This window comes from Paroedura picta, chromosome 2, assembly GCF_049243985.1.
Source record: "Paroedura picta isolate Pp20150507F chromosome 2, Ppicta_v3.0, whole genome shotgun sequence".
NCBI classification, from domain to species: Eukaryota; Metazoa; Chordata; class Lepidosauria; order Squamata; family Gekkonidae; genus Paroedura; species Paroedura picta.
Genome location: NC_135370.1, coordinates 172,116,534 through 172,142,789, shown reverse-complemented (window position 1 = coordinate 172,142,789; position 26,256 = coordinate 172,116,534). Strand labels below are relative to the sequence as shown.

At 45.5% G+C, this 26,256-nt stretch overlaps 1 protein-coding gene across 2 annotated transcripts in view; it reads left to right on the top strand.

Moving 5' to 3' along the window:
• The first annotated feature begins 2,448 nt into the window (after window positions 1-2,448).
• The window catches only part of JAG2 (jagged canonical Notch ligand 2), a 108,848-nt gene continuing 85,040 nt past the window's right edge, over window positions 2,449-26,256 (top strand). The window contains exons 1-2 of one of the 2 annotated variants that reach the window (XM_077323861.1): window positions 2,449-3,056; window positions 4,099-4,419. In XM_077323861.1, coding sequence (XP_077179976.1) covers window positions 2,976-3,056; window positions 4,099-4,419 — 402 coding nt within the window. In that variant the 5' untranslated portion in view covers window positions 2,449-2,975. The remainder of the gene's footprint in view (window positions 3,057-4,098; window positions 4,420-26,256) is intronic. The other variant, XM_077323862.1, reaches the window with a different exon arrangement.

Genomic DNA, 26,256 nt, shown 5'->3' with positions numbered 1-26,256 from the left:
GAAATCTTCCTGGACAAAAGCTCCGCCTGGTCCCACCTACTTTCTAATAACACTTCATGGGCACCAGGAAAGGTGTTGGAGAGTGCCTTAGGCCTAGGTACCACACTCGGTACCCCTGACTTAGACCATTGCCCACTATTTCAAATACAGCTCATAATATCTCAGGGATCACTTCCTGAATTGGGAGCTCTATCACTACAATATTTTCCTCCTTAAGATAGCTCAAATTGTCATCCTTAGCTGTCTTTCATAGAAGTTATCCTAACTAGATCTTCTTCTTATGCGCACAATTTGGATGCATAAGAAAAAGCCCTGTCCTGAGACAACTTGTGCTAGAGGGGTGGAGTAAAAATCAATCAATCAACCGAGACAAGAACCAGTATATCCAAAAACAGAGTTTAGAAACCAATTAAGGTTTTATTTTTTTCCGCATTTCAAATCGGAGCATATAAAATATCAGGCTCTTTAGTCCATTCGGCAGGTTTTTCTCTAACTGGAGAGTGCGTACAAAAAGAAATATTTTGATTTGCACTTGCATTTCATTAGGCTGAGACCTTTTCTAAAAACAACTGAGCACTTTAGCCAGAAGCAAATTTGTAAATATGGTGGGAAGCTGGGGAGGGGGGGGGGCTTTATGGTTTCCTGCTGCTCTAATTTCCTCCCTGATATCTCACTTGGCAAAAAACAGGGTTGAAAACCACAGTCTGAGGCCCTATATAGCAGCGCTTTCTTCCCTCACAAGAAATTACATGCAAAGAAGTCAGCTGCGTGCCAACAGACCTGGAGGGAAAAAAATTCCTGCCCCTTCCCTTCATGGGGGTACTCCATGCCCTGAAAAATTTCACCTGCTGTCTTCTACCTTTTGGGCCCCTATTAAAGAGGTAGGGTTTTTTATCCTCCAGTTTAGGAAGGCACTCTAGGGCAGGGGTAGTCAACCTGTGGTCCTCCAGATGTTCATGGACTACAATTTCCATGACCCCGCCAGATGGCAGGGGCTCATGGGAATTGTAGTCCATGAACATCTGGAGGACCACAAGTTGACTACTTCTGCTCTAGGGGCATCCCTTCCTTCTTCCCTTTTTGAAAGCGCTGCTCTTCCTAACCATCTCCCCACTAAATTGCCAGAAATTTTCCCAATCTGAATTTGGCAACCCCAACGTGACTGCAGTTCTTCTCCAAGTCAGGGACTTGCTGGAAACTAAATTCAAGGGACAGACTCTTGACTTGCCAACCTCCAGGTGGGGCCTGGAGACTCCAGGAATTAATTGTAACCTCCAAGCAAAACATATTAGCTCCCCTGGAGATAGGTTACCAGCTCAGGGGTGAGAAATACCTAGCGATTAGGGGGGAGGGTCCTCAGCTGGGTCTAATGTCAAAGCATCCATCATCCTAAACAGCCGGGGAACTGGGGATCAACTAGTAACAGCAGATCTACAGGTACCACCTGAAGGGAAGGGCAGCTGCATTACGTCAATACCAAGTCACCCTCCAATCCCCAAGCCTAGGCTTGCCATCCTCCAGGTGGTGGCTGGAGATCTCTTGCTATTATAACTGTTGGCCAAAGACCCAAGATCAGTTCCCCAAGGAGAAAATGGCTGCCTTAGGAGACGGACCCTATGGCCTTACACCCCATTGAAGTCCCACCCCAAACTCTACCCTCCTCAGCCTCCACCCCTCCTCCCCCAATCTCCAGAAATTCCCAGTCCAGAGCTGGCAACCCTCACTTCTCCTAGGGGATCTGCTGGGAGAAGATGCAGGATCTGGGTCAGGGAAGACCCTCTGAGGAGTAAACTACCCCAGAGTCCACCCTCCAAACTGCCATTTTCTCGGGGGAGGGGGCACTGATCATCCTGGATATGAGCTGTAAAACAGGGGGGATCCCCAAATCCCACCTGGGCTCCTGGCACCCCTATTAACCCTCAGGCCCCACAATCAGTCCTCAGCCTCCCACCTGGGGACCTGGCACCCCCCATTAACCCTCGGGCCCCACTCTCCACGCATTCCACAGCCTCCCACATGGGGACTTGGCATCCCTAGTAACCCTCCGGCCCCACTGCCCAATCTCCAAGCCTTCCCCCCCCCCCCCAAGGGCCTGTCATCCCTATTCACCCTCCGCCTCGACTGGAGCTGCTCTAGCGCGCCGTCTTTTGCACATTTCTGCTTCCCCGTCGCTCCTCCCCGAGGAATTCCCCACTGCAAGCCGCCCTCCTCCCTCTCCGCGGGGCAGAAAAGGCACGCCGAGATTGCCGCGCGAGCAAGGAAGCGAGCGAGCGAGCGAACGCGCGCGCGCAGGGCCGGGCCTTGCCCACGCGCCACAGGTGGATTGCGCACTCCGCCTCCTCCTCCCCACTCCCCGGGGTCCTAACGAGGCGCGCGCTGAGTGGCTCGCGGGGCCGGGCGTATGCAAACGCGGCGCGCGCGCGCTCCGGGCTCCTTTTATTTTATTTTATTTTTTTTGCACGCGCCTCGCCCGGCTCGCAGCTGGGCCAGCCCTTTAAGGAGCCGCCGCGCGTGGCCACACCCGCCCGCCAGCCGCCGCGGCCCGGGCCCTTCCCCTTCATTAATATGAAGGCAGAGGCGCTGCTGACTAATGGGCAATGAAGCTGTCACTCCGGCACCTACTTGTTGGGTGTTCGCGCGGCGGAGGAGCTGAGAGCGGAGTTGCAAAACGGAGCTGCTGCCGCTGCTGCTGTGCTTGCTGCCGCCGCCGCCGAATCCGGATCGAGGCTGACCAGCGCTCGCGTCGCTGCTGCTGCTGCCGCCGCCGCCGCTCCCCCCTTCCCGCCCCGGAGGCTCGCCGACTGGCTGGATCGCAGGGGCAACAGGGGTCGCCAACCGGTCTCCCGGGGGCGCCAGGAGCGCCGCGCCTCGCCCCCGCCGATGCGATTCCTCCTGGCCTCGGCCGGTCGATGGCTTGTCGGGTCCTCCTCGGTTGTCTTCTCTGAGCCGGCGGCGTTGGGCCGGGAGCTGCAGGCATGCTGGATTGTGGCAGGCGGCCCCGGTCTCTGCTCGCCGCGGCGCTTCGGATCGGGCTGCTGCTAACTTGGTGGGCGCAGGTAAGGAAAGAAGGAAATATAAAGGGGGGGAGGCAGGGGGGAGAAAGCGGCGCAGTGACGGGCGGATGGGCTCGCTCGCTTCGTTGCAGCCTCCGCTTTCCCTCGGGGGCTCGTTTTTATTTTTACGTTTTTGCAAAAGAAGGGGAAAGTGGCGGCTTGCCTTGCAAACACGCGCCGTGCCTTGCGCCCAGCCCCGGGTGGGGGTTGGGAATACCTTGCGTTGCGCCCCCCCCCCAGAATAACTTGAAAGCTTCGGCTTCCTTGGCTGGGGGGGGGGGTACGAGAGCAGCTGGCCGAGGCGCTTCTAATTGTATGGCTTCAGCCTTCTCTCCCTCTCCCCCCCTTGCTTGTTCTTTTTTTTTTTTTGCAACGGGTTGCTTCCCGTGCTCCTGTTGGCTCTGGAAAGAGACGGGCCAAACTTGCATTACGCGCCGTTTTAGAGCCTATTTCGCCCTCCCCTCCCTCCCAGGGATTGATTTTTCTGAATGCTTCTTATGCGTTTTAGGGGGAATTGCCTCGCAATTGCACTTTCTCCAGCTCTTCCGCCTTCCTCTCCCGGGGGATGTTTTAAGTGCTTTTGTCTTTTATTCCTGCGTTGCAAGTGGAGTTCTTATCTCTTCCCCTCCCTTCTTAATTTTCTTTTCTTTTTTTGCATGGCTTTTAAAGCTTTTCCTGTCGGCCGGTCCCTGGCGTTGCAGCGCGCTTTGTCATTTTATTATTCACCGGACGGCGCGACCCGCTTCGAATTAACACGCTTAAATTTGCGGGAAGGGCTTTGGCCAGGGGTAGTCAAACTGCGGCCCTCCAGATGCCCATGGACTACAATTCCCATGAGCCCCTGCCAGCAAATGCTGGCAGGGGCTCATGGGAATTGTAGTCCATGGGCATCTGGAGGGCCGCAGTTTGACTACCCCTGGCTTTGGGCAAGGAACTAGAGTCGGCGGGGGTGCAAAGCGCGCCCGCGCGGCTCTTCCCAAGAGACGGTCTCGTAAAAGCGCCTGTCTCCCGTTTGATGTTTTTTTTTTTTAATTTTTATTTTTAGGTCTCGGAGGCCTCGGGCTATTTCGAGGTGCAGATAAACTCGGTGAAGAACGTCAACGGCGAGTTGTTGAATGGGGAATGTTGTGATGGCGTGAAAAACCCGCAGAACCTGGACTGCAGCCGGAACGAGTGCGACACTTACGTGAAAGTCTGCCTCAAGGAATACCAGTCCAAAATCACGCCCACGGGAGCCTGCAACTACGGCTCCGGATCTACTCCGGTGCTCGGTGGGAATACCTTTTATCTGACCAGCCGCAGTTTGCACCAGGGCAGGAGTCAGGAGATGGGCCGGATTGTCATCAATTTCCAGTTCGCGTGGCCGGTAAGGGCAACCGCTTCCCCCTGTTCCTACACGTAACGCGCTCGGTGCCCTTACTTAGAAGCCGCTTTGGTTTATAGGAGTGCGCTGCCTTTGTAAGCCCGCCCTGGATCTTCCTTGCTTGGGAGGGAAAGCTCTGCCTTCTTGCAAAGAAGAGTAGAGGGCTCCGCTTTGACTTCCGCCTCTTTGCGGTTGGTTCATTGCTTTCTGGCCCCGGCCAAGCCCTCCGGGGTTGCAAGAAGCGGCCAGCCCCGCAGACCTCGGTTGTTTCATCCAGGCCGGGCCGTCTGCAGGCATTTGCTACCGTGGTGCGTTTGAGGGGCTCCAGTCGGAACGCAACGCCCCCCTGTCCCGGCCCACCCCCGGCCTGTGACCGTCTGTTGCTTGGAGAGGGCCGCCCAGTGCATAGATTCGCCTGGAGTCGGTTGGGATCGCATGGAGGGCGGTTCTTCCCTATTAGGAGGGTGGGAGAATCGTGCAAAGCCTTTGGAAGCATGGGGGTGGGGTGGGGGGGGGGAGAGAAGAGGAGGAAGGGGGTATGTTTACACGGGCGCGTCTTCTGGAACGGGAAACCGGTTTTAAACAGGGATTCGGCGTTGGCACCTTGGCGCATTCGAGCGGATCCGGAGCGTTGATGGGATTCCGGTGTGGGTTTTGCTAGCAACGGAGCAGAGCGGTCGCGGCTGCTCCGGAATGATCAACAAGCCGGGGTGGGGTTGGGTGCTAAAGAAGAGGACCTCAACCTGGCAAGCCTCGCCAGGTGTTTGCACAAATAAGAAAAAAAAGAAAAATCCAGGTGCAAGCGTCCGTGCCCGGGGGCTGGCGAGGAGGAGCCGCGCGGCTTTCAGTGGAAGGAGTGCGCCGGCTTCCTTTTAAATAAGTAAAAAAAAAAAAAAAAGGCGGGCTGGCTCTCCAGCAGAGGGCGCGTGCTCTTCGGTGTTAAAATTCGGCATGAAAAGCTCGGTTTTCTGAAATAAAGGCACTTGCACGGGGGGGGGAATTCGTTTAGTAATGGAAGGTGTAACCTGGGAGGGAAAACGAAGCGTGCCGGCGGGGCGGGGGAGAGAGGCGTCGGCCCGCCGCCGCTGCAAAATGCCAGCAGCTGCGGCGTTTCGCCCCGGGCGCTGGATGGGCTTGGGCGCGTGCTGCTGCGCGCGAAAGGCGCGAGCGGCGCTTGGCTCCCGGGACCAGACCTGGCGGGGAAGGAGGGGAGGCGTGGCGGGAACGGCTTGGCGCGCGCGCCTGGGCGGCGACCGTTGAGCGCGCGGAGAACCGTCCTTCCTTTCCCCCTCTGCGCGGTCGAGGCAGGCTTTCTGAGGGGAGTCATGGCTGTAAAAACGAGAGGAAAAACAATCACCCGCCCATGCAGGCACCCACCCTCGACTCCTGTCAGTTCGAAAGCAAATGGGGGAGTTGAAAGGCAGAGGCCTCTGGCTACAGAAAGCGCCTCAACTTTTCCTTCAAAGGAAGTGACTGCAGTGTCTGAGTTTTATGGCAGCGCATTAGAGCTGGCCTTGCCTCAGAGCAATGTGCCTTGTTTCCCCTGCAATCCTGAGGTTGCCAGCTTCAAGTTGGGGAATTCCTGGTAATTTGAGGCATGGAGCCTAGGGAGAGATCTCAGCCAGGGGGGTCATAAGGACATGAGAGAAGCCATGTTGGATCAGGCCAGTGGCCCATCCAGTCTGACGGCCTTTGGCATCCGGTGGCCAAAACCCAGGTGCCATCAAGAGGTCTGCCATAAGAACAGAAGAGAAGCCATGTTGGATCAGGCCAATGGTCCATTCCATGCAACATTCTGTGGCATACAGTGGCCAAAACTCAGGTGCCTTCAAGAGGTCTACCATAAGAGCTGAAGAGAAACCATATTGGATGAAGCCAACAGCCTATCCAGACCAATGTTCTGTGACATACCCTGGCCAAAATCCAGGTGCCACCAGGAGGGGCCAGAATGATGTAGAGTTTGCTGTCCAAAATGACCATTTTTCCCCGGAGACCTGACCTTGGCAGTCTAGTGATCACTTGAAATTCTGGAGAATCTCCTGGCCCCACCTGGAGGTTGGAAATGCTAAGCAGTTTGGTTCTCACCCAATTACTCTGCAGATAGCCTGGCTGCAAGTGCCAGCTTTCTAATTTTTGTTTCGGGGTCCATCCCTAGGACCTAATAAGCTGGTATGGGTGCTTCTGAAGCAGGGACAGAAAATAACTTCACTTTCTCACTAGTGTTGTCTCTGTCAGGCTTTTTGAAGCAGAAGATAGGAGTTGCCACTTTGGTTATCATTGCCAGGTGTGGCGCACATTCACTCTCTCTTCTGACCATATGCAGAGTGAATTTCTTGTAAGGTTGAAGTGACCATGACCTAGCTCCTAAAATTGTTGGGAATTGCAGGTTCAGGCCTCTTGCATATTCATGTGGAAATGAAATCGAGGTCTGTTCCTTCCTCCAAATATGCGAGTGTGAGAGAGAATGGAAATGGAAATGCTTTGGCTGCCCTCTCAGTTAACATCTGCTGACGAAAACTATTTGACCTCAATGCCTGCCTTTCTTTTCAAGGCTTGAAGGAGCAGTTGTTGATGTTGTCAATTGACAAGTCTCTTTGAGGTTGCAGAATGAGCTAGGTGTGCCAAAGATTCTTTTAAACAAAGCATCGTTTAATCTTATCTTAACCTGATATAAACCTGTTGATTGGGATGTATGTTGCTTCCAAGCCTTGGGGTGGCCCAGTAGTGTAGATTTTTCACTGTGTCTCTTAAATTTGGAACTGTTCAACTGTGCAGCCACTGGTCGAGCATATACTCTTGTTCCACCCTAGCCCCATGTTGGCCTCTTGTGAAGTTTGGGAATGTGGATTCATGTAATACAGCTTTGTTCTTGTGGAGGGACAGGCAGTGAACAGGGTGTTGTGAATTGAGAAGATAATGGGCTAAACCAAAGGTGGGTGATGAAATCTAGGGAAACTATAAAACAGTGGTTCTCAACCTGGGGGTCGAATGGCCCTTTTACTGGGGTCGCGGCAGGGTGAGCAGCTTGGGGGGGGGGGGCATTGTCACTGTTGCTGCTTCTCCTGAAGGCACCCGCCAATTTATTTACAATTTCTAACCAATGTATATACAGTTGTGAACAATGGATCTTCACACCCTTGGTCAGTTTTGATTTAATTTCTGTGAAAGAACACTTGCATAATTTTTTATGGTTGGTGGGTCACCACGACATGAGGAACTGTACTAAAGGGTCGCGGCATTAGGAAGGTTGAGAACCACTGCTGTAAAAGGAAGTCATTTGTGATCTATGGGTGTTCGAGAGAGGAGAGTAAGGCTCTGTTTGTATGACAACATGGGCGTGAGGGTAGCTGCACCTGGCTTCTCCATCTGGTTACGACCAGGAAGGGACAGAGTTGGCAGTGGATTTCTGGTGAGGCTGTTGGGTGGTGATTGTGTAGCATGACTGTAGGGATTCTGACGGCAGAAGCCAGGTGCTGCTGGACTTGGCAGGGATACTTTGCTGTTCTTGTTCCCGACCAAACTGTACTCCACACAAACCACGCCAGCATCTGCTATAAATGGTTTGTGGGCTTCTGATTAAGAAGTATTTTTATTATTGGGGGAAGACTATTCAGAGCAGTTGTGTGCTATGTAAAAGGGAGTTAGTGGAATATGGTTGAACAACTGCTAGGCTTCCTGCCCTGGCGGTAGACACAAGTAGCTTAAAATTCAGCCACAGAGCTTCTTGAGCTTCTATCCCCCCTCCCCCAAAAGGTGGTTGTTTCTTATGTCTTTCTCCCAGGACAGCATTCTGCTGTTAATAACACTCAGGGAGGGGAGCACTTGGATTTAAATCGAGCAGCTGGTACTCTCTGTTCTACATTCAGCAATGTTCTACTTAAAAAAAAAAGTTAGGTTCTTCTGAAATATACCGTATATCCAAGTGGGCAACTGTACCACTGTCTGTTACTTTCACTGCCTTTGTTTTAGTTTTGCACAATCCTAGTCCTATCGTATTCCTTCTGAGATGGCTTCTCCTGTTGATTCCATCAATTCACACAGTGTAATGTGCCTTGAGTCTCAATGAAAAGGACAGGAGAGTAAATATGAAATACTTCGAAGCAAACTTTGCCACTGCCCTTTATCTATTAAAGGACAACTAGAACATGTATGTATTGTAGAAAGGTCTTGGATATTCTAGAGCAGGGGTAGTCAACCTGTGGTCCTCCAGATGTTCATGGCAGGGGCTCATGGGAATTGTAATCTATGAACATCTGGAGGACCACAGGTTGACTACCCCTGTTCTAGAGCATGTATTCAGTTTGCATTTATTTCATATACATCCCACCTATCTTCCCAGTGGGGATCCAAAGCAAGCAAGATCCTTCTTCTCTGCTTTATCTTTCCAACAGCTCTTTGTGGTAGCTTAAGCTAGGTGTGTGTGACTGGTCTCAACTACAACACCGTGTTGTGTTTACAATTACATATACATATCATTCTGTTTTCTGTGGGTGTGGATTCAAAATGGCTGGCATATTTCTCCCTTCTGTCATTTTTTCCCTTACGCAGCACTAAGGTATGTTATGCCATTAGAAAGTGACTGGCCCACTCAGTCACTCAGCCAGTGCCCATTTCACAGTGGGATTCAAACCTGAGTCTTCCAGATCCTAATCCAACACTCTATTTTTATTTATACTTTCCAGGGTGCCCCTCCCTGCAGGCGGGCTTAGGGCAGCTCACAACATATAAGCTCTCTTGCACGACACTGGGAAGACCTGTTGATTTATTGTTTACGTGTTTTAACTCTGTTTTATGAATTGTTGTGAGCTGTCCTTAGCCTTTGAAGAAGGGCAGCATATATAAATTATAATTTAGATTAAATCCCAAAATACAGTTATTTTATTTATACTCCACCCTGTCTCTGGAAACTCAGGGTGGATTACATACTTAACACTGTGTAATCATGCCCTACAATGTACCCAATTGTCCGCTGTATTTCCCCATTGAAAGTAAACTTCAATAGTGATAGACTACCAGCTTTACCTTCTTTCACGCACCATCTTAAGGAACTATATGATTCTCTGTAATTGTCTTTAAAGAGAGGCTATTTATAACTCTGATTTTAATTCTTTTCACTCTATTCTGCCACCAGTCACTTCCATTATGTGGGCCACAGGATAATTCATGAACAGTGCTAGCATGTCTACAATTAAATGTGGGTTTTTATTGTCTTTCTGTGCTGAAATCTATAGTAAGTTTCTGAATTTAAGTCTTGCATGGAAGAGATTTTGTTTCAGTAGCTTAAATGTGTTGTTCAGTATTGTTGCAAAATGTTAGCTATAGCAACTTCTAATTGAATGACTGCTGACATGCATTCTAAATATAGCTATAACTGGACTGTTATTTAATTTTACTTTACAATAGACCTCTCTCTCTCTCTCTCTCTCTCTCTCTCTGAATAAAGTTAAAACAGTCAACCAGGTTTATGCAGCTGCATTTGGTTTGACTTTTGTCAGTAGTCTCTTCCTCAATTCGTTTTAAGGGTTTTTTTTAACCAGATAAAAGGACTGTTTGTCTCTAGGGCAGTGTCCTAATAATGTCCAATAATTCTGCGATTGATGCTTAGTCAGTTCAGTAAACTAAAATGGTATACATTGAAGATGAGGAATGACAATCAGCAAGAAATCTAAATATTTTGTCATGCTTATGATAACTTACCAGTGTCCTTCAGTTTGGATAAACTTACAACTGCAAGCTATTCAGTTTGCATTTGGACTGTGCTGCAGTTATGGGGGTTCCATGATTTCTACTGTAGTTCATTGGTTATTCAGGGTTGCCACCAGCCTGAACATTCTGTGTGGAGATAGGGCATGATTTTTGTTTCGCTTCCAGTAGGGTTTTGAAGCAATGTTTATTCTATGGCAAGTATCCCTGCTAAAGAAATGTTAATTTCTAAACCGTTATGGTTAAATGTTTCCGCACCTTGTTTTAACCATGTTAATTTCATTGAGTAACTATGCTAATTTTGTTGAGTGTTCCCTGTAAATATATCTCTTGGGACAGAAGCACTAGCATGTTGTACTAAAGTGTCTGCATGACGCAGTCAAAATGCTGTTGAACTTCAAATGCTAAAACTAGCTCAGTTAATTGCAAGAGTGCATGTACTTTCATTTTGCTGCAGACTTGTCTGAATTGGAATACCTGCTGCAAGTAAGAAGTGGCTGTAGTTAACCAGGCAGGAAAAGGGTGTGGCCTAATGAAAAAAATATTTATAGGTAAATAACTTTTGTGAGATTTGCACATTTTCTGTCTATGGCTATAACTCTGTGCACACACTTTTCACTTGACGATAAGATCAGGGTGTAAGCTGTACTTGAGACTCTCATAAGCTAGCCAGAACATTTCTGTCCTCAAGTGTGCTGTTGTGTTAAGGTGGAACTTGGCTGCTTTCCCATATACTTAAGGTTAATTCTGATTCTAAATACTAGGTAAACTTTTCTGAATATTGTGGATAAATATTATGTATGCCGTTCTAAAGTTGCCATGAAAAAGCCTTGGGTTTGTATAGAATGCCTTATTTGGTTAAACTGTGTGTATAACAGCCTAGATTTATTGCCCATAGCTATAGCAGATTTGAGTGTGTTTAAAGCCTATGGGGAAGTCATAGAATTAATGAACTACTGCATTGCATTACAGCCACTACCGTGTTATAATTCTTGTTACGAAATATTCACTTTTAATTGATGGGTTAGGAAATATAATACACACAGTGGTTACTATCCATGGTGATTAAAAGGAGCCTCCACATCTATAGACAGTAAACCTCTGAACACCAGTGTCAGGAGGCAACATCACATGAGAAGGCCTTAGCCTCTGTCCCCTGCTGTTGACCTTCCAGGGTAACTGGTTGGACACTGTAAGAGACAGGATGCTAGACTTGTTAGACCACTAATCTAATCCATTTGGGTTGCTCTTACGTTCTTGCTGAAGTCATACCATATGAAAACATCTTTAATAGCTGTTTCAACTATAGTTGGATGTGTTTGTTTAAAACTACATGTGGTAAATGCTTGTGCCATTCTAAGCAGGTCTCAAAAGTTTCTCTTAGTGGCATCTACAATGCTGAAGGGCAGAAAAACAAGTATTTAAACTAAATAATTGGGGCTTCCTCCCAGGAAAGTATTGAGATTGCTGTATTGGTCCATGCTGCTTTTACATACTTGAAGACTGGCTGGCTTACTTTTTGTGTAAGTTGGAAAGGACCTAGTTGTCCTGTCCAATTTCACATGTTCCTTCAAGCTTAACATTCCTCACAGATAATCCATGTGATAAGACACATCCTCTGACTCAGGTTAACGTGACATGAGAAGAGTGCAGGAATGATGAAGGTACGTGAAAGCCAGGTGAGCCTAAAGGCAAAAGCCAGGTGATTCAAGTAGTCCAGCATATGATACAGGGGAAGGAGGAAGGAAAAATCTGCAGACTATTTTACCTGAGGGGATCTGTATGAAAAAGGGAATCTGCTCCTACATGCAAACCAAGGTGGCTGAAGCTTTGTATGCTACCATAAATTAGTTGTACCACAGTGATTACTCATTGTCTTGCTGGTCAATTTTTGAACATTTTTTTCGTATCTTTAGGATTCTTTAGTCTGTTACGGGAAAGAGTGAAAGGACAGGGTGGGGCTGTGGTTCAGTGTCAAAGAATGTGCCTGGCATGAAGAAAGCCGCATATTCAATGCCCTGCCATGACCAGACAAAAGATGGCGAGGAAGACCTTGATTTTGAGAACCTGTAGAGCTCCTGCCAGCCACAGCAGAGTGTTGACTTTGATGGGCCAAGGGATTGGTTCAGTAGAAGGCAGTTTCATGTCCGTTCCAATGACTAAGTGAAAGGCAACAGGCATCATTGCTACATGAGTAGAAAGGAAGTCAAACATTGTACATAGTATTTAAATAGTGAAGGTTAGGTTCAGTTAGAGAACACACTTGTCCTGGCAGATGTGAAGAACCCACATATAGACCTGGCTGTATCTTTTATTATTATTATTATTATTTAATTTCTAGACCGCCCTTCTCCCAATAGGTCTCAGGGCGGTTTACAACATAAATAGTTAAAACACAATAAAATCCCCATAAAAACCCCAATTAAAAGTTATCTTTTATTATCTCTCTCGGAAGTGGTGATTCAACCCCTTTCCAGTTGCCATTTCTGTGTGTATAAGAAAATGCTGTTCATATTTTGATGGGTTGTATATCCACAGTTGGATTTTCTTTATTTCTTCAGCTGATGCTTTTTGTAGTGCATCATGTGTGTCTGTTATATGTTGACTAAATATGGTCTATCTACCGTCTGAAAATGTTTCCTTCATTGCTAGTCATTTATAATATATATATAAGTATATGTTCTATCCTGGTTAACTTAGAAAACTGGTTTTGTACATGGTTACAATTGGTATAAAATCATACAGTTGTATTTTCATATTTTTCTTTATGCTCAGGTAGTAAGACATTCCCTTACAAAACAAATCTGGGGGGCATTTATTCTTCAGCTCTGGCATTGTAACTCTGGGGGAAAAGAACATCAGATTACATCTAAAACCCTGCAGTGTATCTCCATTCATGGATTGGTTCTTCCTACTCCCCCCCCCCAAAGCAACATGAAAAGCTGCCCCTGAAATTTGGGAGAGCGTTTGGGAGTAACATGGGGCTCAATTTGAGATCTAGGAAACTGTGATTTTCCTCAGCGTGAATGAAAGTGCCTGCCACTGATTCAGAGGTCACTTTTGATGTAGTTTATATCATATATTTATACCAAATGGCTTAGAAATTTGTACTATTCAAAAATCTTTGGCAATGTGATATTGATATGTGTTAAGTTTTTGAACTTGAAATAGGGTACCAGGCTTGACTTTCCATCAAACATCAATTAATATTTTTGTTAACTCGAATCCACAATTTTTGTTTCAGAGGAGTAGGTGGCAGGTTCTAATAATCTAAAGTTACATGCGTATGTTTTTCAGGAGAACTTGTGAGCAATGTACATACAAATATTTAGTCAAATTTTTTCTACTGTGTAGCTGTATCCAGACTAGTCTAGTTTTGAAAAGGGGTAGCTGATACTATAAACATGACAGATGGTGTTGAATGTTGGCTGTTCAATGAAAATGCAGCACTTGGTATTTACAGATGATACATGAATTTGAAATACAGCTTTTCCTCACAGGAGTACAAGACTGAAATTCGAGTGGATTACTCTTAAGTGGAATTGGTCTGAGGGGGAAGGATAGTTACTTAGCTTTAAAAAAGTTAACGAAGTGTATGGGAGGATAGAATGAAGAAGTGCCTTGTTGCTTGTTAGAAATGAATGAAAGCTGGAGTATTGAAAAGGTGACACCTGTTCTTTCCAAAAATTTTGTTGTTCCGAAGTCCTCACTTTAAAAAGCTTACTGGTTCCCAAGACCCACTTGGAGTACTGTATTCAGTTTTGGGCACTACAACTGAAGAAAGATGTAGAGAAACTGGAGTGTCTCCAGAGGAGGGCTACGGAGATGGTGAGGGATTTGGAGATCAAGTCATATGAGGAAAGGTTGAGGGAGCTCGGTCTGTTTTGCCTGGAGAGAAGATAACTGACAGGTGATATAATACTTGAAGGATTGTCATATAGAAGATTCATAGAATCATAGAGTTGGAAGGGGCCATGCAGGCCATCTAGTCCAATCCCCTGCTCAACGCAGGATCAGCCCAAAGCATCCAAGAAAAGTGTGTATCCAACCTTTGCTTGAAGACTGCCAGTGAGAAGGAGCTCACCACCTCCTTAGGCAGCCTATTCCAGCAGGGTTGTTTTCTGTTGCTCCAGAGGGCTGGACCAGAACCAGTGGGTTTAAATTAATTCAAAATAATATTCAGATAAACATCCACAAAAAGTTCTTGTCAGTTCAGTTCCTCAGTGGAACAAGCTTCCTTGGGAGGTGATGAGTCCTCCTTCTTTGGAAGTTTTTAAGCAGAGGCTAGGTAGTCATCAGACAGAAATGCTGATTTATGGATTTAGGCAGATTGTGAGTGGGTGGGCAGGAAGGGAGGTGCCAGTGTTTGTCTCTTGTGGCCCTTCCTTGCATAACCAGGGAATTGCTAATTGCTGCTGTGGGAAGGTAGGTGAATTTCTTCCAGGCCAGGCTGGATCTGGAGATTTTTGGTGTGTGTGTGTGGGGGGGGGGTCACCATGGTTAGGCAGGTAGTTGTGAGTTCCTGCAATGTGCAGGGGGTTGGACTAGATGACCCTGGAGATCCCTTCCAACTCTGTTTCTATATTTATAGCTTACTAAAATGGGAACCTTGGATATAACTAGGAGAGGCTGTATGTTGCATTATTGGAGTATAAGTGTGCTGTAAGTTTGGCTTTAACCCTTGATCTTATATTTTGTCCAACACTGAAAGTGCACAAAAGTACTAATGAACATGTGCAAAAAAGGAACCGGGGCTGTGTAGAAGCTAGATTACTATAGTTTTTATACTCTGTTTTTACTACACAAAGGAGTTTCAAAATGGTTTACAGATGGCTTTGCCTTCCTCTCCCCACCCCACAACAAACACCATGTGAGGAAGAGGAGAGAGCTGCTCTGCTCTGCAAGAATAGCCCTAAGAGAGCTGTGAGTAACCCGTAGTCACTCAGCTGGCTGCACATGGAGGAGAGGGAAATCAAACTGGGTTCTCCTAATTAGAGGCTGCTGCTTTTAACCTCTATGCCACACTGGCGGTAGTCACTAGTTTCTCTCCCCTGCCTCATGATATTCCACCTGGAAGGAAAATGGTATGTCTATACAGAAGGACATTAAAAAAAGAAAATAAAGGATAGGCAATAGTAAAGATAGGCATCAAAATGCGGGACGCCATCAGATGCTGGATGGCAGAAAGGTATGATTATCATAAAACACATGAAATTCCCTTGTGTAGAACTCCCTTGGTCCAAAGTCGGCATTGTTTACTTTGGCAGCATGTCTCCAGGATCTCGGGCTGAGGTATTTCACATCTTCTTCAATGTCAGGACTTCCACCTGAGACCTTCTGAATGCCATGCACTGAGCTGCAGCTCCTCATTCGTGGTGTAAATGCACAGTGTGTGTCGGTAGTACTTGTATCTAAAGCAGCCAGGGTTGTTCAGTGTATTCTCTGACTTGTGGAGCCTGTCCTTCATCAGTCTTGTGTTTTTTTAGTTATAGGAGACAAAGCTTGAGAGGAGTTACCTGTTAAACTTCTCTGGATGAGACTGAAATCGTTCTTCTGCCTGAAAAGGAAGAATCTCAATGGTTCTTCATGTACGCATACTCATTAGTATCCTGCAGGAGACCCACTGCCTCTGTTTATTGGAAATGAAATGCTCAAGGACCCTAATTGCTCAGGAGGAAATGGGGTTAGTGTGTAGGAGACCTATATAAAGGTAAAGGTAAAGGTATCCCCTGTGCAAGCACCGTCATGTCTGACCCTTGGGGTGACGCCCTCCAGCGTTTTCATGGCAGACTCAATACGGGGTGGTTTGCCAGTGCCTTCCCCAGTCATTACCATTTACCCCAGCGACCTCGGAAGGATGGAAGGCTGAGTCAACCTTGAGCCGGCTGCTGGGATTGAACTCCCAGCCTCATGGGCAAAGCTTTCAGACGGCTGCCTTACCACTCTGCACCACAAGAGGCTCTAGGAGACCTATATAGCATCTTTCTATAAGCTGTTAGATTTGTTTTCAGAAGCACCTTAGAGTAGCGATCCCCAACCTGTGGGCTGCGGACCACATGTGGTCCTTCGACTAATTGGAGGTGGGCCCCGAAGGATGCCTTCTCTCCCCCCCTGGCCCTTTACTTCATCCCCCCCAGCCCTTTACAACACACTTCATTGTTGCGGCATGTCTGTATCTTATTTTGAAGGGATGTTTAAACATTACCATAGCTATCAGAGAGCGCTAGGGCAGTGGTTGAGAGTAGAGGAGTAAACTACCCCCCCCCCCACCGGGCCTCAGTAAAAGGTGTTGAGTGGTCCCTGGTGAGTGGTCCACGGTGATAAAAAGGTTGGGGACCACTGCCTTAGAGAACAGCAAGACTTACTGAGTGTGAGCTTTTGAAAGTCAAAGTTTCCTTTGTTAGATAAGAGTAGAAATGGAGATCTCAAAGTGTTCTTTATTCTAGTCAGAAGATAGGAGAGGCTTGCAGAGGTGCTATATTGTAATCAGCTCGATTATAGGAGAGGGGAAATGCCTGGCAGCAGAACATTTGCACTATCTCTGTATCATGTTCATACTGCATCGTCTCCTCTCAGAGTTTCTCTCCTTAATAACAGTAGAAATTGTTGTACGTTACAACATCACATTTAAATTATAGTGTATCTTTATCGTTATCTTTGTTCTGCATTTTTGAACCTGCAAAAATCAGTAATTTATGGCACAGTTTTCATTGTATACATTGCATCATGGGGGTGTAGATGTGTTGTGTGCACCTAAACCATTTGGGATTCTTTGCCCATCTTGGTGCTGCATTTCTAGCTAGCATCTGCCTGTACCATACAACCAACAGCACTGAAAATGCACAATGATAATTAGCGGAAATGAGGTGTTTTTCAATGTAAAATTTAGAGCCTGGAAATATTTATCTGCAAATATGTATTAATTTTTTTAAAGTTTCCCTATGCAATTATAGCTCTTGGGTGCTAACTGATTGGTTTTACCTAACTTTACAACATCAGCTGTATCTCTTGGGATTTTTGTAATATGTACTTCTTAAACATTATCTGTTGTATATAATGGAACAGGTCACGGTACCTCAGTTTGTAGTGAGTGTGCCTATGGATACGCTAAAGAACAGAAGTTTTAACTTACTCAGTGCTACCCAGGAAGTGCATTGTCACTGTGTGATGTTGTGATACTCTAGGATTTGGAGCAAAACTCATATTTTAATTCCCTCACCCCCTTTTGTTAGCCTTCAGTATTTAAGTTGTCATTAGACTAAGATTTGAATTGTGGCCTTTCACTTTGCTACAGCAAAGGGTCATACCAGCTATACATAGGTTCTGCCATCTTGTAGGTACAATATTAGAATGATGATGCTCTTTATTTTTTTTATTTATTTAGATTTCTATACCGCCCATTTCTTTGCAGCTCTGGGCGGTTGACACTGAACATTATATAACGTACATGGAACATTATACAGACTATAACATCAAAACAACTTTCAATAAAACTTCAAAAGATTACATCAAAAGATTGTTGTTGTTGTTATGTGCGAAGTCGTGTCCGACCCATCGCGACCCCATGGACAATGATCCTCCAGGCCTTCCTGTCCTCTACCATTCCCTGGAGTCCTTTTAAGTTTGCACCTACTGCTTCAGTGACTCCATCCAGCTACCTCATTCTCTGTCGTCCCCTTCTTCTTTTGCCCTCGATCACTCCCAGCATTAGGCTCTTCTCCAGGGAGTCCTTCCTTCTCATGAGGTGGCCAAAGTATTTGAGTTTCATCTTCAGGATCTGGCCTTCTAAAGAGCAGTCAGGGCTGATCTCCTCTAGGACTGACCGGTTTGTTCGCCTTGCAGTCCAAGGGACTCGCAAGAGTCTTCTCCAGCACCAGAGTTCAAAAGCCTCAATTCTTTGACGCTCGGCCTTCCTTATGGTCCAACTTTCGCAGCCATACATTGCAACTGGGAATACCATAGCCTTGACTAAACGCACTTTTGTTGGTAGGGTGATGTCTCTGCTTTTTAGGATGCTGTCTAGATTTGCCATAGCTTTCCTCCCTAGAAGCAAGCGTCTTTTAATTTCTTTGCTGCAGTCCCCATCTGCAGTGATCTTGGAGCCGAGGAAAATAAAATCTGTCACTAATCAAAAGATTACAAAACCACATTTATAATATAAATAACAATTAACAGTAACTTTGGGAGAGTCATGTTTAATCTTATTTAGAATTCCTCAAGCTGAACAGAGGTGTTCAAACATAGATTCTGGCTGACCACTAAAAAAATTCTAAAATAACTGACCCCGTTGGCCTTTTTTGCCCCCATGGGGACAGTGTTGGAAGGGCAAGAAAACTCTGTATCCTCTTCATTTGGCAATATAATCACTGTAAGGATAGATTTTATCCAGTTATTTAAAATTGCTTTACATATTTCAGCCTCTATGCCTGAGGCAGACCCTGAGTGACTTAACACTCTGCCCTTGTGCCCCCCCCTCCCCAGGTCCTTGTGTGGAAACTCAAAGCAAAGTTTACAAATTTAGTTTTAGGCTGCCTTTTTCTTTTTAAGGGAGGTTGCTAAGAAACTGATGAATAGTCTCTGGAGTGTATTTTGTCTAGCCAGAGACACAAGAGTTTGTCCTCCTAAGGTTTATAGCTTGCTTATCCAAGTGAGCACCTAGCTTTAAAACACTGAAGTGGCCTTAAGTAGCAGTTTCTGACCCTGCCAGTTGATTCTTTAGTCTTACTGCTTTCATGCTGTTTTCCCCCCAAAGGAGTGATTTCCAAAGTGTTTAGCTTTGGATAGACGCTGAAAAACATGGAAACTTGAAAGCATTCCTATTGCAGAAACAGCAGAATCTGATAATACGGTGTATTTTTTTCAAAGCTACTGAATCCTGATCAGGATTCAAAGAACTGTAAATCTAGTTCTGCGAATCCCAGGGGCAGTCACTTGAGACTTTTTTTCTTCAGTGGCGCTGCCACTCTCCACTCAAATTGACTAGCAGACTGCTTTTGAAACTGATAAATGTTTCTGCATTAGTTTTGTTATGCCATGAATCATAGAATAGAATCATAAAATAATAGAGTTGGAAGGGACCTCATGGGTCATCTAGTCCAACCTCCTGCACTATGCAGGACACTCACAACCTTATCGCTCATCCACTGTCACTTGCCACCCCCTTGAACCTTCACAGAATCCACCTCTCCGTCAGATGGCTATCTAGCCTCTGTTTAAAGATTTCCAAAGATTGAGAACCTACCATCTCCCAAGGAAACCTGAGGTGGCTGGATGGAGTCACTGAAGCATTCGGTGCAAACTTAAATGGACTTCGAGAAATGGTAGAGGACAGGAAGGCCTGGAGGATCATTGTCCATAGGGTCGCGATGGGTCGGACACGACGTCGCACCTAACAACAACAAATAGCAGAGCTACATTTTAAAAGGCAGGATGGCCACAGTTATCTCCAGTTTGGCCCTTGAAACAATAGTAAAGCAGACTGCGGCACATAACTGAGCTTTCCCCTTAGAAAAGGCAGAAGGTACGCTCTTGTGGGAAAAGGCCAGTGAATGAGTGACAATCTGTGGTGTGGAGATGCTGGTTGGAAAGAAAGAACTAAAAAAGGAAAGTAATACTTGAAAGTTAATTTTTTTACCTTCATAAATACTAATGAGGAATAAGTATGGAAAAAAATCTCAAGGTTCTCCTACCATTTGAGTAGCTAACGGCTATATAAACGCAGGCCACTGAGGTAGAAAATGTTACCTGGGGCGATGGAATAATCTTTTATAGTTGCCACTGCAAATACATTCCTTTTCACTATTCATAGATAAGAAATCCTATATAGAAGCTTCAGAGAAACCAAGCTGACAGGACAAGATCAGAGAAAATCAGTAGTAGGATTACTCTGCAGGTTCTGTAGTTCTCTTATCCTCTGTTGAAAGCCCCATCTATATCTGCAGGAAGATGAGAGAGAAGCTCTGGACTGGAATGTTGCAGGAAAAAAAAGAATTTAGTTTGAAACTTCACCACATATACCTCCCTCAGATGCGAAGAAAGGTGTATCTTTTATTTATGCATTCATTTATGTCCTCCCTCTCCAGTGGGAGCCTAAAGCAGCCTACATCTTTCTCCTCTTTTCCATTTTAAATTGGCTCAGTAGTGGGCAAGGAAGACCTTGGTTTACATCCCTTTTTCAAGTGGTGGAAGGGTCCTCACATGACTCTTCCAACAAGGGTAGACCTACTCCATCAGGGTCCAATTTGACACCCAGACCCAGAGTTCTCGAAACTAATTCCCTGGAAGCTGAACAGGCTTCTCTCCTGACAGTTACATCACTCAAATAATGGATATGGTTCTGGCCTCCAGGAAACTGACCAACACTCTATAAACATTCCTGGAAAGTATTCATTAGGTGGTGTAGACAGAAGAAGGTGAAATGCTTGCATCCCATGATCAAGGAGATGTTAAACTTTTTCCAAGAGGGCCTACGAAGGCAACCAGCAGCCATAATGACCGTTATCCCAACAGTCCAACAGGTTCCTATTTCTAGGCTCCCTTATATACTGAGGTTCCTGAAGGGGGCAGCAGTTAGGGCTCATTGGTTCCATTTGTAGAGGTTAAGAGCGGTCCTTGCAACCTTAACTCAGCTACCTTTTGAACCATTGAAGCAAGGTACCATTACAAATGTTAAAAATGAAAACTATTTGCCATCTTGTCAACTAGACGGGTTTCAGAACTGGGAGCCCTGTCAGTCAGGAAAGACCTGTATTTTTCACAAAGATGGGGTGATCCTTAGGATAAGGTGACCAGATTGTCCCATTTTGGAGGGACATCTGGGGGTACCTGGTAAATTGTACTTATGTTGAAGTTAAAAAATATATATTACAGTACTATTTTTGCGTTCTATGAAACTTTTTGTTGCTCCATATAGACCAAATTTTTAATCAAGACACCCCCCCTCCCCCCGGTCAATGGTGTCCCGCTTTACCAATGTTAAAATCTGGTCACCTTACCTTAGGATGACCCAGCCTTTTGTCAGGAAGTCAGATCGGCCTCCCTGAAACCCAGCCCACTGTCAGGCGTATCTGACACTGCACACACCCCAACCATAACAGTGGAAACTAGCCATTCAATCCCTTCCCTCCATCATTGATTCATAGAATCATAGAGTTGGAAGGGGCCATACAGGCCATCTAGTCCAACCCCCTGCTCAACGCAGGATCAGCCCATAGCATCCAAGAAAAGTGTGTATCCAACCTTTGTTTGAAGACTGCCAGTGAGGGGGCGCTCACCACCTCCTTTGGCAGCCTATTCCATTGCTGAACTATGACTGTGAAAAATTTTTTCTTGATATCTAGCCTATATCGTTGTACTTGTAGTTTAAACCCATTACTGCGCGTTCTTTCCTCTGCAGCCAATGGGATGGAGCTTTCCTTCCTGTAGGGGAGTGAGATCTGCTCTGAGTGACTTTGTCTGTGCAGTCTGCTTATAGGCTCTACGCAGTTTAGAACACACATTTTGCAATCTTCATGGGAAGTTGTAACCTTTCCTGTTTCACTTGGAATGCTTGCATTATAGTGGATGGAGGCCTGCAAGATATGTGCAGCCAACCTCCTGAATTAGCTGTCTTCCTCTTGGTTCAATCAAAAGAAGCTTTGGGGGCTGTCAGTCCTAGAGAGCACTTTCTCCCTTCCCTAACTAGGTATTTGTGATTATATGCTAATATCCTCAGCACTATCAACTCATCCTTCTCCTCCTTGGCCTTTTTGCTCAGTTAGCATGGGAAAATAATGTTTCACTTCCCATTATACTTTAATTTAAAAAGTTCATTTATTCGTTTATTTCATTGAGCTAGAGTTCACAGACCTCGAGTTATACCGACAGATATGGGAAGGCAGTGGTGTGACCCTGATCTTGATGGCCCTGACCAGGCCAATGTTGTCATATCTTGGAAGCTAAGCTGGGTTGGACCTGTTTAGTACTTGGATGGAAGACCATGAGGGAAGTCGAGGACCATAACACAGAGACAGACAATGGCAGAACGCCTCTGAAGGTCTCTTACCTTGGAGGTCAGAACGCCTCTGAAGGTCTCTTACCTGCGGGGTCACCATAAGTCAGCTGCGACTTGACTTTGCTTTCCTCCACCAGCAGTGTGGAAAGAGGCAAAGGGCTTGGGCTACATCTGTTTGCTTCCCAATACACCAGTCTCCACCTGTGTCCAGTGAGCTTCAAACACAGAGTTGATCTGCAAAGGCACCTTTTTCTGCTTGAATCCTGGCTGGCAGTACTACAAATGGCAGTAGTAGACTTACCTCTGCCCCTTTCCAAACCCATGCACTCTTTCACTGTCAACTAAAACCTTTCCAGCATGCACACTTCTCCCTAGAAGTTGCTTTCCTGGCAATGTACAGAGTGGACTAATTTACTCTTGAGTTAATGCTATGGCAGAAGTGGTAAAACATCTCAAAGATCTCCTTCCATAAGTCTGTGAACCATTTATCTCCAGGTTAATGGTGTGTGTGCATAAATGCAGCATAGGGATTCTGAATCAAATAATGCAGCTATTTACACTGCCTTGAAGATACAATCTCTTAACGGGTGTGGGTGAGGACAAATTAGTAAAGCTTGGGAGATGGAAGGACGGTAGCCTGTTTCAAATTGCCTAATACCTCGTTTAACAAATGCAGTTTATGGTTTTGAAATACAAACATTTTGTTCAGAGACTATTGGTATTGTGTGCTTTTCATTGACAGTGGCTCTCCCAGATCTTAGGTAGGAAAAGGTCTTTTCCAATACCTGTTACATGCAGTCGTTCATCTGGAGATGCTATGGATCCAGTCTGGAATATACTACAAAGCATGTGCTCTGTCACTGAGCTCCTGCCTTTGGATTTTTTCCCCCTAGGGGTGAAAACCATACTTCTTTGAGAGTGAGATTCTTTGATTGAGCAGAATTTGCTCATGCAAGTGGTCTGTGGCTCCCCATCTGTGAAAAACCACAACTTGCCACACATACAAAAATTCTTCACAGAAAGGAAGCAGCAATCTTGAGTTCATGACTCCCTTGTTTTGCATTCTTTAGTATTTGGTACTTTTCTGCAGCTGCACTTGAACCTGTCTACAGTTCAAATTAATATGCACAAATTAGTAACCACAGAATTGCAGGATTCTTTGGCAGTTTGTGGTCTCTTCAAGAGCTGGTAGCCCAAGCTCCCTGTTCTAGACTATACTTCTAGTAGGTCACTCATAAGGAGTGTGTGCACACTTTAAGTATGAGGCAGCACTGATAAATTATTGATTGCAGCCCATATGGAAACATAGCTCCAATGTTCCATTGTCTCTTGTTAATTTTTCCCCTCAGAACTCATTCATGCATTTGGTGGCCCAGTAATCTCTTGGAAGAGTTTGAAACTTTGGCTACACTTTATTTGTAACAATATTACTGGATGGGCGGTTAGGCTTATAGACAGAGTTCAACGAGATCTGAACACAATGGAAAAATGGGCAAATGAGAACAAGATGCAATTCAATAAAGATAAGTGTAAAGTTCTGCATCTGGGTCAGAAAAATGAAAAGCATGCCTACTGGATGAGGGATACGCTTCTAGGTAGCACGGTGTGTGAACGAGACCTTGGGGTACTTGTGGATTGTAAACTAAACATGAGCAGGCAGTGTGATGCAGCGGTAAAAAAGGCAAATGCCATTTTGGGCTGTATCAACAGAGGCATCACATCAAAATCACAAGATGTCATAGTCCCATTGTATACGGCACTGGTCAGACCACACTTGGAGTACTGTGTGCAGTTCTGGAGGCCTGACTTCAAGAAGGACGTCGATAAAATTGAAAGGGTACAGAGGAGAGCGACGAAGATGATCTGGGGCCAAGGGACCAAGCCCTATGAAGATAGGTTGAGGGACTTGGGAATGTTCAGCCTGGAGAAAAGGAGGTTGAGAGGGGACATGATAGCCCTCTTTAAGTATTTGAAAGGTTGTCACTTGGAGGAGGGCAGGATGCTGTTTCTGCTGGCTGCAGAGGAGAGGACACGCAGTAATGAGTTTAAACTTCAAGTACAACGATATAGGCTAGATATCAGGAAAAAGTTTTTCACAGTCAGAGTAGTTCAGCAGTGGAATAGGCTGCCTAAGGAGGTGGTGAGCTCCCCCTGACTGGAAGTCTTCAAGCAAAGGTTGGATACACACTTTTCTTGGATGCTTTAGGATGCTTAGGGCTAATCCTGCGTTGAGCAGGGGGTTGGACTAGATGGCCTGTATGGCCCCTTCCAACTCTATGATTCTATGATTCTATATACCTGGTTCTTTCTAAGGTTGCCAAATGGTGGCAAGTCAAAACTGTGTCCTGATGTCCCTAAACTGCATTTGTTTCAGATGGTAGCTTTTATGGCAAAAATAATAAACTTCCTGCTAAAATTCTTCAGCATAATTGGACTAGGATTACAGAAATTTGAATCAAAGCAAAAAGTAGTTCACAATACTTTAATCAGCAGGAAATGGTATGTGTATGGGAAAGACCTTCATTCTGCTGGCTGCAGAAATAAACAGTTGTCTAATAATGTCTCTGAAGAGAATCCCATGATAGCTGTTTGTATGTAATAGAACAGGCACAACCTTTCTGTGAGTTGTGTTTTTGGGCTGCTATCCTGTATGGGCTAAGAGTAAAGTCAGTAACTCAGTTTTATGAATGCCTTGGATATAGCTTGTATTAATGGGTCTAGAATCATTTAATTGATTAAAGGTAAAGGTATCCCCTGTGCAAGCACCGAGTCATGTCTGACCCTTGGGGTGACGCCCTCTAGTGTTTTCATGGCAGACTCAATACGGGGTGGTTTGCCAATGCCTTCCCCAGTCATTACTGTTTACCCCCCAGAAAGCTGGGTACTCATTTTACCGACCTCGGAAGGATGGAAGGCTGAATCGACCTTGAGCCGGCTGTTGGGATTGAACTCCCAACCTCATGGGCAAAGCTTTCAGACGGCTGCCTTACCACTCTGCGCCACAAGAGGCATTTAATTGATTGGAAACTGTCAATTAAGAATTAGATATGGAATTTGGTTCGGACTTAACAGAAGTTTAAATGACATAGTTAAGAGATCTGTGCCATCTCGAAAAATTAAAGTTACATAAAAGTTAGAGTGGAAAAGACATATATGCTCAGACCTTACACTCTTTCCATCTAAGCTTATAGAATCGGTTAAAGGGGAATGGCTTGCGCTGCTGGATAAGAATGGACTATTCATCAAATTTTATGCTAATAAAGGTATCTGAATCTGAATGGACTATTCTCAGAATTTAAAGCCCTTACATTTTCTAGGACCTTCAGCAAGGACTAGTGCCTCGAGAGCAAACCATGAAAGCCAGATGACCTAGGCCGCAGTGCACAAATGTGTCAAAAAACATGCAGAGGAAAAATACCCCAGATCCCATAGAGCCAACTCCAACATTCAGTTGCCATTTTGAGTGTGCTATCTTTTCAATGCAGCTCAGCATATTACTCTGATGAGCCAAATAAGTGACTCCACAGGGGACTTGAACAAAATCAGCCATCTAAATAACAGCTGACTGGAAATACAAACAGCTCCAGGTCCCTTAGTATCACACTAGAGTTTCTTTCCATCAGGGAAGGAGCCCATTAGGGAACCAAAGGGGGAAAATGAATATTTCCTCAAAATATCTGGTGACCCCAATGTTTTCCCTTTACCAGATTTTTTAAAGAGACCAATTAATTCTAAATGGACAAGTCTTATGCCTAACACATATTTTTTAGACTTTATTTAAAAGATACATGCCTCACCTTCTACCATGGAAGAGTTTTTGCAGATGCCTCTAGTCAATATGCCAGTAGCTGCACTGTAGTCCTCAGTCCTGCTGGCAGAAGACAGAGGGCCATATTTGGGATGTAGCAGACAAAAAAAGACATATTTTGCCTTTAAAAAGGCACATGTGGCAGTTGCTATGGCAATCAGGGGTTCCTCATCAGGCTCCATAGTCTCTAGAGCAGCAATAGCATGGAACAGGAAGCTTTTACAGTTACTTCCTGAAAACAATAAAAGCTTAATTAAGTGGGCGAATGCAACCCTAGATACCATGATTTTTTCAGGCAGGGCTCTAGATTCTACAACAGCCACAAGGATATTTCTCT